Source organism: Tupaia chinensis, unplaced genomic scaffold, assembly GCF_000334495.1.
Source record: "Tupaia chinensis unplaced genomic scaffold, TupChi_1.0 Scaffold000061_1, whole genome shotgun sequence".
Taxonomy (NCBI): domain Eukaryota; kingdom Metazoa; phylum Chordata; class Mammalia; order Scandentia; family Tupaiidae; genus Tupaia; species Tupaia belangeri.
In genome coordinates, this window is record NW_006159519.1 from 455,133 (window position 1) to 468,214 (window position 13,082).

Sequence of the window (13,082 nt, forward strand, 5' to 3'; positions counted from 1 at the left end):
GAATAATACCTAAAAAGATAATACCTGGGAGGTTTTCAAAATTGATAAAGGTTATGGAGTAACAGACTCAAAAAAGTTCTGTAAACTCCGAGAAGGATTAATACAAAAAAACACCACACCTGAGCACATTATAGCCAAACTACTGAAAACCAATGATAAAGAAAAATCTTAAAAGGCAGCTAGAGAAAAAAACAAGTATTATCTTCACAAGACCAATAACTAGACTGATGGCTGACCTTTCATTAGACGCATTGTATGTCCCCACTTAATATATACCGAGTGTCCACACTCTGTGACTGAAACTAATTGACTAAAGGATATAGAAACACAGTATATAGATGTAAATACCAGATATAGTGTGTGTGAAAGAGGAGGGTCTGAGAAAGGACATTTAGAAGAAAAATAGGGAGACAAAGCATTAATGGCACAAAGAAATGTGGTATTATCTGTTGAAGATATTTTGTAGTTTTATCAACTGGACTAGGGAGAAATGTTCACCTGTCGAAATATCCATTTTGTAAGCCAAATAATAATGTGATTGAATGTATAAAAGAAAATGAAATAACAAAAAAAAAAAAGTTTCAGAAAAAAAAAGAGAGAGAAAAAAAATCATTACTTCAGTAATGGTTCTATTTTTAATTTAATATTTGGAAGCAAAGTAAAGTTTTTGGATGGTCCTTCTATTCAAGGAGTAATGTTTAACATTATTGTATATACTACTGTAATCTGAGTAAAAATGCTCAACCAAAGATAACATTATTTTGTGGTGATAATAAGAGTGCACATTTATGTGGTAGAGTGTATAGTTGAAGTAAAAAGAACGTTCTTGCCCAAAGAAACCTACAAAGCAAAACCTATGAGATCGGAAAATGATGGAACAATGTGGCCATAATTTGTTGTGGTGCTCAAATAATACAGAATCTTATCCCCCCCCAAAAAAAAAGAAAAGAAAAGAAAAAAGATTAGAAGCCAGGATATTGTTTTCTTAGTTTTCCTTGATTTATCTTAAATAGTCAGCATTCTTTGTTTTTGTTGTTTTTACAGATACATGACATTTGATCATTAGAAAAGCCATGATGTATTTTTTCTGTTTTTCTATGCAAAAAATGCATTATGACTTTTCTGGTGACCCAATAAATATAGATAATTTATTTTCATCGTCTGATTTATTCCATCACTGTTTGTGATTTTGAACTTTTGAACTTTGGCATGTCGTATTTGAAAGGTATTTTAAAAGATCAGATATACAAACAGATGTGAGATTCCCATTGTCATTTAAAAAGTGGTGTTCTGGTTGTCACCACTTACTTTTCAAAAGTCTGTTCTGAATATTTTACCTGTTAATTTTTTTTAACCCCAGAGGTCTCATCTTAAGTAGAAATGTGTTTTTGACACTTTTTAAGACATGAATGATTATCTTTTGTTTATCTAAGTAAACATCAAGTTATATTTCAAAGTCATACTGACGTTTAGGTATGGCCAAAGATTCAGATCCAGCTGTCTGTGTGGAAACCACCGAAGAGCTGTTCAACCATCTTGAGTCTCACCGCATGCCTCCCTCCGATGTGTTCATTCTGGACCACATGAAAACTCTGTTACTTTTGCAAGATATTGAGAGATTGAAGAGTGCTCTGGAAATGTTCCCAGAACATTGCATGATGCCTCCTGGTAAGTACTGTACAATTTAGTCATTGCACTGCTTAAGATACTCTTGTCAAAGTTTGCCTCTGAAAAACTCACACCCCACCAAAACAGTAATGAATCAGAAAATATGACGACACACATATGGCTTGGAAGAATAGAGTCCCACGGAGAAATAAGCTTCTTGTGTCTCTGTTCAATATAAAAATATTTCATATAATATATGCATAACTGCATGTGCAATCTCACTTTCAGATTTGTATGCTATCAAGTTTTAAACCCAAAATTTCATACATTTAAATAAAAGTGTAAGAATTCACTTCTTCCCCCTTTCTTTCTCCTTTGTCTGGTTGGTAGAAGGTAAATTTTTTCTGTTGTTCGCATATCATGGCTTGCTTTATTGAACCCCTACAGTTAAAGATTTGAATTATGATGATACTTTTGGTTTGTTTGTTTGCTTTCTCCACCTTAGTAGGGTGCTCATTTTATGCAAACTGTAGTGACTCTAAGCCAATTGTCCTTGTGTCTTCCAAGTGCCACATGTGGTAACAAGGGCCATGTAGGACTATTTAGGCCACAGAAATCTGTAAACACTGAATATCAGAAAACTGGAACTTTGCGAAGAACCCCCTTCCCTGCACAACTCTGAGTGCAAAGCACCATGCCTTCCCCAGAGTAGGCACCTAACTAGTCTTCAATCAAATGAAAGAGTGAAAGAGACTCTGCAGATTACTTTGAAAGAGTTTCAAAAGAAGTGTAATGCATGGTTTCCATCCACAAAATTCTCAGTCTAATCGCAGAGTCAAGACTACCATTTAAAAGGCCAGATAGTAAATTAAGTAACAAGAAAGCAATTTCAATAAGGCAGTGATATAATGAGCAAGTGAATGGCAGGGACAAGAAGTACCATATTATAAGTGAAGAGGTCATCAAGGGTTGGCGTAGCCAGGAGGAAATGCCTTGTGAATACATGAATTGCATTATTTGTTGAAAGATTTATCTCACATCCACCTGTGCCATTGTCCACTTGTGCCATGATTCTCTGGATTAGGGAGCTTATCAGAGAAAAAAGGCAGATGACCCTGCCCTCGGGTACTTAGTGGGGGAGAAAAAAATAAACAAGACCAACAAGTGAAATTTGTACTATATGTGTAATATCTCATAGATAAGGGTGCAGAGGAGAACATGAAACAGGAGGGGATATTCTTCAAGTGCATAGCATACCTACTGTGTTTAGGAGCAGAAGAAACTGTGCATTGTGGAACAGCAAAGAGGCCCACGTGGCTGGAACAGAGACAAGGGGGTGGAGTCACAGAAGATAAGGTGGGAGAGGAGGGGAGAACTCACGCCCTGGGTCTCATGACAAATTTATTGACTTTTATTCAGAGGTAAATGAGAAATGACTGGAAGGCTTTGAGCTATAGGGTCTAATTGCACTTAGCAGGTGTCTGTGCTGTTGTGTTGAGACCAGATGGAAGGGGATCAAGATTGGAGACCAGCCACAGGCTGTAAGGGTGACCCCGGTGAGAGATGGCTGCAGTGTGGACCAGCTTTAGTGAAATAGTAGGACAGTAAGGTATGGCCAAATTCCTGATGGGTTCTGGAGGCAGAACCAATAGCATTTGCTGACTAACTGGGAATGGCATGTAGGACATGAGATGAGACGTGTGTAGGGTATAGGAGGTGAGACACATGTTTTGGCCTGAGCCACTGGAGGACAAAATAGCCCATAAGCGGGAGGAAAGACTGTTAAGAGGATCAGGTTTGGGGGTAGACGGAGACATATTAGGAGCTCAGGGCTGGATGGGTTGAGGCTAAGGAATTTATTAGACATCTAGGGGTCTGGTGATCACCTGGTCAGAGCCATGGTTGAGGACACGGAGAGCAGAGGGCAAAGGCTGTATTAGAGAAAGCTCAAGAGGAAACGGAGAGGAAAAACTGGAGACAGCGAGGGAAAATGACCCTGCCTGGAGGGTGGGCTACGAGGAACAGCGAAAAATAAGAGTAGAGGAGAAAGTGAAGCCAAAAGGCTTTGTTTTCAAAATAGAAGAAATTGCAACATGTGGTACTGGTGGGAGAGAAGGTGAGACCCACAGCACCACAGAAGCCATGCTCATCAAATAAAGGAGCAGCATTACTGTGCTCATACCTGACCATAATCATTTACCTCATGGGCCAGCATGCAAGCGTGTATTTTTTTGTTTATTTGTTTTTGGTTGTCAGACCTACTGTATTAAGTATTTAACAAACTTTGACTTCTATAGTGAAGTTTTATCTTAAGCTACAAAAACCCAATCTAAGTTAAACTAATGTGAAATTTTTATGAGAAATGAACATTTTAAATTACTGAAAAATTTTCATTTTAATTTAAAAAATATGTTTTTTACACTGAAAACTTTTCTTGGGCAGTATTCTGAAGTGTAAAGAGTGGCAGCCGTTAGTGATTTAGCAGAATTCCTAATATTAAAAGTCAGAGATGTCTTACGTTAAAATTATTGAACAAGTTTTGTCTACAAGGACATCTATTTTAAGTAATTGATAAAACTAAAACTTAGGTGTGATCCCATTTTCTGTAAAAATAGATTCCCCTTGAATGTATATGGATATACATTTAAAGTTTTTCTAAGCAAGCTGTTTTGTTAAATAAAATTTTATAAACAATGAAGCTCTGTTTTCAAATACCAGGTTCATCTAATGCAGATTTGACCTATGTAACTTTTTATTATTATTAATTTTTACTTACATATAATCACTGTGTATATATTTTTTTCTTTTTTGGGAGAGGTTTTTTTGCTATAGGGTGCGTGCACTCGCCAGACAGACAAGAGAGACAGAGAGACAGAAAGTAGGAAATCCCCCCCCATGGGGGATGGCCACGCCGCAATCCCTTTTCCTCCGTTCTCCTCTCGGGATCTTGGGCATGCACCCACACGCACCCGGCGTGAGTTTAAGCCACCGGGTCTGGGATTCAAACCACGGCCAACTCTATGGGAGTCCAGTGACATAGCCATTACGCTAACTGCTGGTCCCCCACTTGTCTATTTTTGGAATTATTGCCTATGTTATGAGGATCTCATTTAAGAAGTCTTTTTCTAGGACTAGTAGATGGCATAATGGTTAGGTTGCTGGACTCCCACGTAGTCAACCATGGAGTGGCAGCCGTTAGTGATTTAGCAGAATTCCTAATATTAAAAGTCAGAGATGTCTTACGTTAAAATTATTGAACAAGTTTTGTCTACAAGGACATCTATTTTAAGTAATTGATAAAACTAAAACTTAGGTGTGATCCCATTTTCTGTAAAAATAGATTCCCCTTGAATGTATATGGATATACATTTAAAGTTTTTCTAAGCAAGCTGTTTTGTTAAATAAAATTTTATAAACAATGAAGCTCTGTTTTCAAATACCAGGTTCATCTAATGCAGATTTGACCTATGTAACTTTTTATTATTATTAATTTTTACTTACATATAATCACTGTGTATATATTTTTTTCTTTTTTGGGAGAGGTTTTTTTGCTATAGGGTGCGTGCACTCGCCAGACAGACAAGAGAGACAGAGAGACAGAAAGTAGGAAATCCCCCCCCATGGGGGATGACCACGCCTCAATCCCTTTTCCTCCGTTCTCCTCTCGGGATCTTGGGCATGCACCCACACGCACCCGGCGTGAGTTTAAGCCACCGGGTCTGGGATTCAAACCACGGCCAACTCTATGGGAGTCCAGTGACATAGCCATTACGCTAACTGCTGGTCCCCCACTTGTCTATTTTTGGAATTATTGCCTATGTTATGAGGATCTCATTTAAGAAGTCTTTTTCTAGGACTAGTAGATGGCATAATGGTTAGGTTGCTGGACTCCCACGTAGTCAACCATGGTTTGAGTCCCAAACCCAGCAGTTAAAAATCATGCTGGGCACATGTGCATGCATGCCAAAATCCCCCAAAAAAGAATGGAGAAGGGATTTCAGCATGGCCAGCCCTCCTGGGGAGGAGGGGTGGTGATTTGTTGCTTTTTGTCTCTCTGGAGAATGCATGTGCCCTATAGCAAAAATATTTCTTAAAAAAAAGAAGAAGAATTTTTTGCCTACTCCAGTGTTTCCAAGAGTTTCCCCTGTGTTTCCTACCAATAGTGTAGTTTGAGGTTTTATGTTTAGATCTTCATTCCATTTTGAGTTGATTTTTGTTAATGGTGAGAGATATTGGTGCAGTTTCATTTTCTGCAGGTGGATATCCAGTTTTTCCAGCACCATTTGCTGAAGAGATTTTCTTTTACCCACTGGATTGACTGGCACCCTTTGTCAAAAATCAGTTTCCTGAATATTTTGGGGTTTATTTCTGGATTCCCTATTCTTTTCCATTGGTCTGCATGCCTGTTTTTGTGTCAGTACCTTGCTATTTTGATTTTCACAACTTTGAAATATATTTTGGAGTCAGGGAGTAAGATGCCTTCATTTTGTGCAATATTGCTTTAGTGATATGGGGTCGGGGCCTTTTATGATACCAGACAAAATTTTATGATTTTTTTTCCAATTCTGTAAATAATATCTCTGGTGCTTTAATTGGGAATGCATTAAATTTGATCATTAATTTGGGTAGCATTCACATTTTGATTATATTAATTCTTCCAATCCAGGAAAAAATGTTCTTCATTTTTTGTATCATTTTCCATTTCTTTTCTCAGTTTTTCATAGTTTTCTTTACAGAGGTATTTTGCTTCTTTGGCTAAGCTTATTTCTAGGTATCTTATACTTTTTGTGGATATTGTAAATGGGATTGCTTTCTTCAATTCTATTTTTGGAATTATTGCCTGTGCTATGAGGGTCTCATTTAAGAACTCTTTGCGTGGGACCAGCAGATGGCATAATGGTTACGTTGTTTGAAATGCTGTAATTTTTTGTATGTCGATTTTTGTATCCTGCCACTTTACTGTGTTCACTTATCACTTCCAGGAGTTTTTTGTGGATTCTTTTGGGTTTTCTGAGATTATAATCATATAATTTGCAAGTAGAGATCATTTCTCTTCTTCTTTTCCTACTTACACGCCTTTTATTTTAGTCTCTTGTCTAACTGAATTGACTAGGACTTCCAGTACTATATTAAAAAGGAATGGAGAAAGTGGGCAGCCTTATCTTTTTCCAGCTGTTAGTGAAAAAGTTTTCAGTTTTTCTCCATTCAGTATGATGTTAGCTAAGGGTTTTTCATAAAAACCATATGATCATATGTAACTTTTTGAAATGAAATTTTATTTTTTTATAAAACTAGCTTATAAATTTTAATTAGTAGTTGTATCTCTCATCCCTATAGGACAAGATGGAAATAATAGCACTTAAAAGTACATTTTTTTAATGGCTGAGTAATATTCCATAGTGTATATGTGCCACACTTTTTCAATCCACTCGTCTGTTCGTGGACATTTGGGTTGGTTCCATGTCTTAGCAATTGTGAATAATGTCTCAATAAACATGGATGTGCAAGTGTGTGGGAAGAGGGTAGAAGACGGCAAAAGGTAAGAGGGAGGGAATCATGGAGAAAAAAGAAAGAAGCAAAACATTTAAGAAACACAAATGGAAAATTATCTGTTAAAGATAATATGTATGGTAATATCTTTGATTGAGCCAATACACAGTGTATTCTGGATGGTAAAATTTAATTTGTATGCTGTAATGATATACAGTGAATGAATGTAATAAATAAAAATTAATTAATTAATTAAAAGTACATATGGAGTGTTTTCTACATAATACATGTCCTTTCTCTCTTTGCTGGTTCAATAACTAATTTTCCTAAATCGTAGGTACTTCTTTCAAGTGTAATGCATGTGCTTTTACAGTGTTACAACAAAGCTGGTATTCAATCAACTAGAATATTGTGATAGCTCTCACATTGATATATTGGGTTGTTGGGAAAGTCATGACACATTTTACATAGAAAAGTAAGTCATGACTTTCCCAATGACCTAATATTATATTTTATCATGTACAGATGGTCCCTGACTTACGTTAATTGGACTTAAAATTTTTCCATTTTACAATGACGCAAAAGCCTTTTGTATTCAGTAGAAGCCGTACTTTGAATGCCCATACAACTATCTGCTTTTCACGTTCTATACAGTATTCAGTAAATTATGTGAGATAGTCAAGACTATATTATAAGATCAGCTTTGTATTAGATGATTTTGGCAAACTACAGGCTGATGTAAGTGTTCTCAGCATGTTTAAGATGCCATAGACTAAGCTCTGATGTTCAGTATTTAGGTATATTAAATGCATTTTCAACTTAAAATACTTTCGACTTATGATGAATTTATCAGGACCTAACACCATTGTAAGTCAAGGAACATCTGTATATATGTTATAAATAATAGCTGCCATTCTTTGAATTTTTATCACACCCTACACACTGAGGAATTTCCACATTTAATCCTCCTGTAATCCCCTGTATCGAGGTTGAGTTTTTATTATCTTGGCTGTTGAAGCTTACAGAGGTTGGGCATATCTTGCCTCTGGGCAGAATAGAGTCTGCTCCAGGAGAATGTTGGAAGTACGTTTTTTTAGAGTTGGCTATGGGTCAGATCCCCTCTTCTAGCAGTGCCCAGGTAGCTGATCCATCTATTTTGGAGTGAAGCATTAGCATTGGCAGCAGGACTAGCCCTTTAGGATAACCCTGGGGTCTAAACCTGACTGGAGTAGTCTGTGCATCCGTTTTGCTTTTCCCTCTAGGGCTTAGTATGTGCTCTGTGTGGTTAGCAACTGTGGATTTAGCAGAATCTGCCATAAACTTGATTGAAGGTGGCAGCCTTTGAATAGTGTCTTTATAAGTTACAAAGCCTAACACTGGGGCCAGCCACGGTGCCACAGGTGATCAAGCATTGCTACACCATACTGGGCCCTGTGTGAAGGATCCTCGGTCAGCGGGAACATACCATGATTCCAGCTGGCAGGAGAGAGGGGTTGGTGAGGATTCTGGTGTTGCAGGACTCTCTCTCTCTCTCTGTCTCTTTCTCTCTCACTCAAGAAAAACTTTGCAAAACAATTTAAAAGCAAAACTTTGACTTTTGTAGAGAATCTTGACTCGCAGCCATAATTCTCCCGTGAAACAATAGAAGTGACAATTGATGTCCAAGACAAACTGCCTCCTTGCTAGTTGGCTTTTGGCTGTTCTCAGCATCACATTAGCTTTCATGAAACCTGACACTGTGTGGTCACTACACTGTCTCAGAATTCCACTTTTTAACCTTTCTCTAGTTATTTACCTTTGGCTTAAACTTCTATTTCTTTTGCATTTCAAGTTCAATACAGTTTTCTTTCAGGTTCAGATTTTATATTTTGAATATTGTACCATGATACTGTGGAGATCAGGTCTAAGGCAACATGTGAGCCTGCAGGGCTCATACCCAAGGAGATGTCAAAAAGTCCATGAAAAAGTGGAACTGAAGTCTGAATTTTATTTTGGTACCAAATTATTTTAAATCCATGCATTTTTTTCCTTAATACACACTTTCTACGAACTATTTGAAAAGTCCTTCATACACATATGCAGAATTGAGCTACCTTTTTGCCATATTTGTTGCCTAATATACGATTCATAAGTGTGGTATGTCTTTATCAACATCATTTTAATATCAAAGTTGTATTTTACTAGATTATTTCATGATTTACTTTGGGCCCAAAGGCCACTATTTACAAAGTAATAATTTATTATTTTTCTTTTTTGTCTATTTTAATTTTTGTGTTTTGTTTGTTTGTTTGTTTTGCCTTTCAGATCATGCCAGAGTAATCTCAGCTTTTTTTAATTACTGGATCACACACATCCTTCCTGAGAAAAACAGTGAATAAAATCAGTATATGTATTCAAGTTAAGCTAATGTTTAAAGAGTACATATAAAATATAAAGATGAAATGGGCTGGGAAGTATTTTTTATATAAAAAGAAGTAAAATTCCCAATGTTATCTTTGTAACTCAAACCCTGTTAACTCTGAAGACATTGCTGCCACATTATTTATTTTTGTGTTTGCAATTCCTATAAAAGCTAAAAATGAATATCTTGTTAGCTAAATAAACTGTATAGTTTTAAGCTGTTATTTATTTTTATAATGTTTTAAATCACCTTGTATCTGAAAGTCTCTGTTTTAAGAATGCTTTGTGGGTATTAAAAAATTTCTAGTGTAAGTGGTTTGATTATACCTGAATTTCTTTTTCTTTTTTTTTTTCTTTTACTTTGCGAATAATACCAAGAACCTGTTTTTTTTTTCTGTTTTAGTTTTCTTTTTGCTGAGGAAGCAGCCACAAATTTTTAGTATTACTATTTTAAAAGCATCAGCCCATTGGTACATTGTAGGAGGGCATTGACTCTATCCATGGAAATAATAGTTTTATTGTAGTAAAATGTACATAGCATAAAATTTACCATTTTAACCATTTTTAGGTGTATGTTCAGTGGTAGTGAATAGTGTTATTCCCACCATCACCATAGTCATTCCCTTTAAGGCTGAGTGACACCCTGTTGTGTGCGTACCCCAGATTTCAACTGCTGATGGACATGTGGCTGGCACCTCCCCCTTCTTCTGTCATAGACAATGCTGCTCTAAATACTCACGCACAGGAGTCTGCGTGGACACTGTTTTCGTTCCTCTTGGGAGTAGGTATGCTAGGTCAAATAATAACTCAACTTTGAACATTTTGAGGAACTACCAGATTGTTTTCCATAGAAGCTGCACCATTTTTCATTCCCACCAGCCAAATTCCGAATTCTCTACTTCCTCCCTAATATTAGTATTTTCTATTTAAAGAAAAAATATTTAATAGCTGTCCTAATGGGTACTACTACCACTATAATCTATTTTCCATCATTTTTATTGTTTTACATCATATTCTTATACATTTTTTCAACTTGTCTTCTAGTACTTTTATAGATTTTTTTAAATTAATTATAGATTTTAACTTCTCAGAGGTTTTATTGAAAGAAATTTTTTACAGCTTTCTGTACTTAAGTCTCTGAAAATCTCAGGTACTGCCTTTTCCTGCCATACTTACCACCTTTGTCCTCTGGGCCAAAGCTCAGTGTCCTTTTGCAAGGGGAAGCAGTTCCCAGGCTGCACCTGCCTTTGGTTCCCCAGTTCTGACCTCTGAGCACACTGATACCCTCCTAAATGCTTCTCATCTTCAAAAGCATCTAAATGAGTCTACTCCCCCTGTTACTCCACAGTCCCGCCATCTCCATTCTCTGTGCTGCTGTGGATCCTTTCCTTTTCCACATTCTCTGTTTTTAGTGGGTTTCGAGGAGCTGGCAGCAAGTGACCAGTGGCTGCATGGACCAGTGTGACCAACCTGAACCAGCACCTTTGGATTTGATGTAGCACTGCCTGTCAATACCAAAAGGGTGCTTCCAATTCAGTACGGGATATAATCCCCAACCCAGGAACTGGATCCACATTCCTTTGTGGAACTTGAAGCACTCAGTGAGGGCTTGGAGAGATGCTGTCCGTCTCTTCTTAGAAGGGAATTAGTGATGCCCATCTTCAGACCGTTGTCGTGATCTGCCCCCCCAAACAGCTGGAATTGGAATTATACGGCCAGGATGCAGATACGACCCCTGGGATAGATCAGCAGTGTTGAGCTGGTGAGGATTCACACAGGCTGCATCCTGCAGACCTAGCATGAGGCTGAGCACCATGCAGGCTCACTAGAACAGCAATGGCACTTTGGAGCTGCCTATTCCACCTGCACCCAGTGGGTCAAAGCTCTGGACAGAGGTGTTCAACGAGGAGAAAGGAAACGGATCCCTGAACTTTTGTAGTCCTCTCTCATTCTCACTCTCCAAGTCCCTATGAGATTCCCCTTCCACTGTGTAGAAATTTCTGGAAGAAGGTCAAAACAGAGGATTGTTTCCAGCTCTGAGAGAGGTCACCTTGGGCCTGATGGTCATGCAGTGCCCCAAGCTTAATAAAGGTTGGTAGCTGGAGCCAGCCTCACTGACCCGATACCAGGATGGGTCCTCGAGAAAACATTGGTGGGTAGGTAGGTGCATGTTGTCAGTAGTTCTTTACGTAGCTGAAAACAGGATGGAAGCCATACTCAAATGAGCATTCCGGGGAAAGGCCGCACCATGAGATGGGAGCTACAAGGGCGGCACCGTTTCACATTCTTGATGGCCTCAGAGGGGACACTGTCATCATGTCGGAGTGGTCGGGGACCCCCTCATCACACAAATGAGGAATGTATGCTGTATCCCCAGCAGTGGTGATGTGAGTCTCCTGCTTCCTCCGACTCTGGGAACCTGAATCCCGGACACACCAGGCTGTAATCCTAGCATTCAAAGTGCCTTTCAGTCGATGGGACATGTTCTGCCGATACGAAAATGAATGGCCTATTGACAATTGTATAATCTCCCCATTCTGAATGTCCAGTCTGTGTCCTCTAATCATGAGCCACCACTTGTATCTTTTTTCACACCCAGCAAGTTAATCCAGTAGTGACAAGTGGGGGGAAAGGGGCTTCTCATTTGTGTATCAGACTAGACCCTTCTCTTGACATCTCTCCATTTCCAGCACAGGATCCCCGTGAGAGTTCTCCTTCTATAATCTCATTTTGTTTTACTTTGTGGCACACTCTACATCCATTTTCCTGATCCTAAGAACACAGAGGACTAGGGACACAACGGAGCAGGTGGGGTGGTTAGCGTTAATGAGGTCTGTGTGTCCTTCTAATTCCAAAGAGAAAAATGTGTCTTCTAGAAGACAAAGGCAAATAAATCTTGTCTCTAATATGTCAGCATAAATATGATAATCTGTTTATCCCACTGTGATTGAAGTTGGATCATAATTAGATCAATTTATCTTCTACAACAGTACAAAATATTCATTCAGTCCATGTAATTTATTTTCTGTAAACCATATCAATTCAGGCAAACAAAGGATAGGAAGTGCTCAAGGAATGTGAGGAATTTCTATTAGGTTGCTAATATTCAGACAGTTGTGCCTAGAAGAAAATCCCAGTGTTTCCTAGGCCTGTCAACACTTGACTGCAGTGCTGTGAGCTTAGTGTGGTGTTTGCACAACTTGAGGGAGAACAAGCATTAGCGGGTCCCCGGCTTCTACAGCCCAGCTCCTGCCTTGCTTCCAGAATGGAACTGTGTCGTGTATGGGCATCTGGTGCCCACTTGATTAACTCCGGGTTTTTTTCCTCTGGCTGATTCTTGGCATGCTCTGGGCACCCTTTAGAGCAGGTATCTTCTCGTTCCAGGGTACGTTTTCTTTAGGAAATCTGATGAACACATCCAACCCTCTCCCAAATGAGAAACATGCACGTACCACCCCCACCGCACACAAACGTCCTCTCCCACCCATAGTTCGGGGAAGGTCTCAGATTCCCTAAAGCCTGTGCTGCAGTGTATTGATTTTCTGCTGCTGCGTAACAGATTACCTCAAACTACTGGCTTAAAA

General features: G+C 38.5%; 1 protein-coding gene across 3 annotated transcripts in view; it reads left to right on the forward strand.

Moving 5' to 3' along the window:
• ERICH1 (glutamate rich 1) overlaps positions 1-9,788 on the forward strand; it is a 92,205-nt gene extending 82,417 nt beyond the window's left edge. Inside the window, exons 4-5 of one of the 3 annotated variants that reach the window (XM_006141630.3) lie at positions 1,474-1,668; positions 9,403-9,788. In XM_006141630.3, the coding sequence (XP_006141692.1) occupies positions 1,474-1,668; positions 9,403-9,476 (269 nt within the window). In that variant the 3' untranslated portion in view covers positions 9,477-9,788. The remainder of the gene's footprint in view (positions 1-1,473; positions 1,669-9,402) is intronic. The other 2 variants (XM_006141627.3, XM_006141628.3) reach the window with 2 other exon arrangements.
• Positions 9,789-13,082: the final 3,294 nt, after the last annotated feature.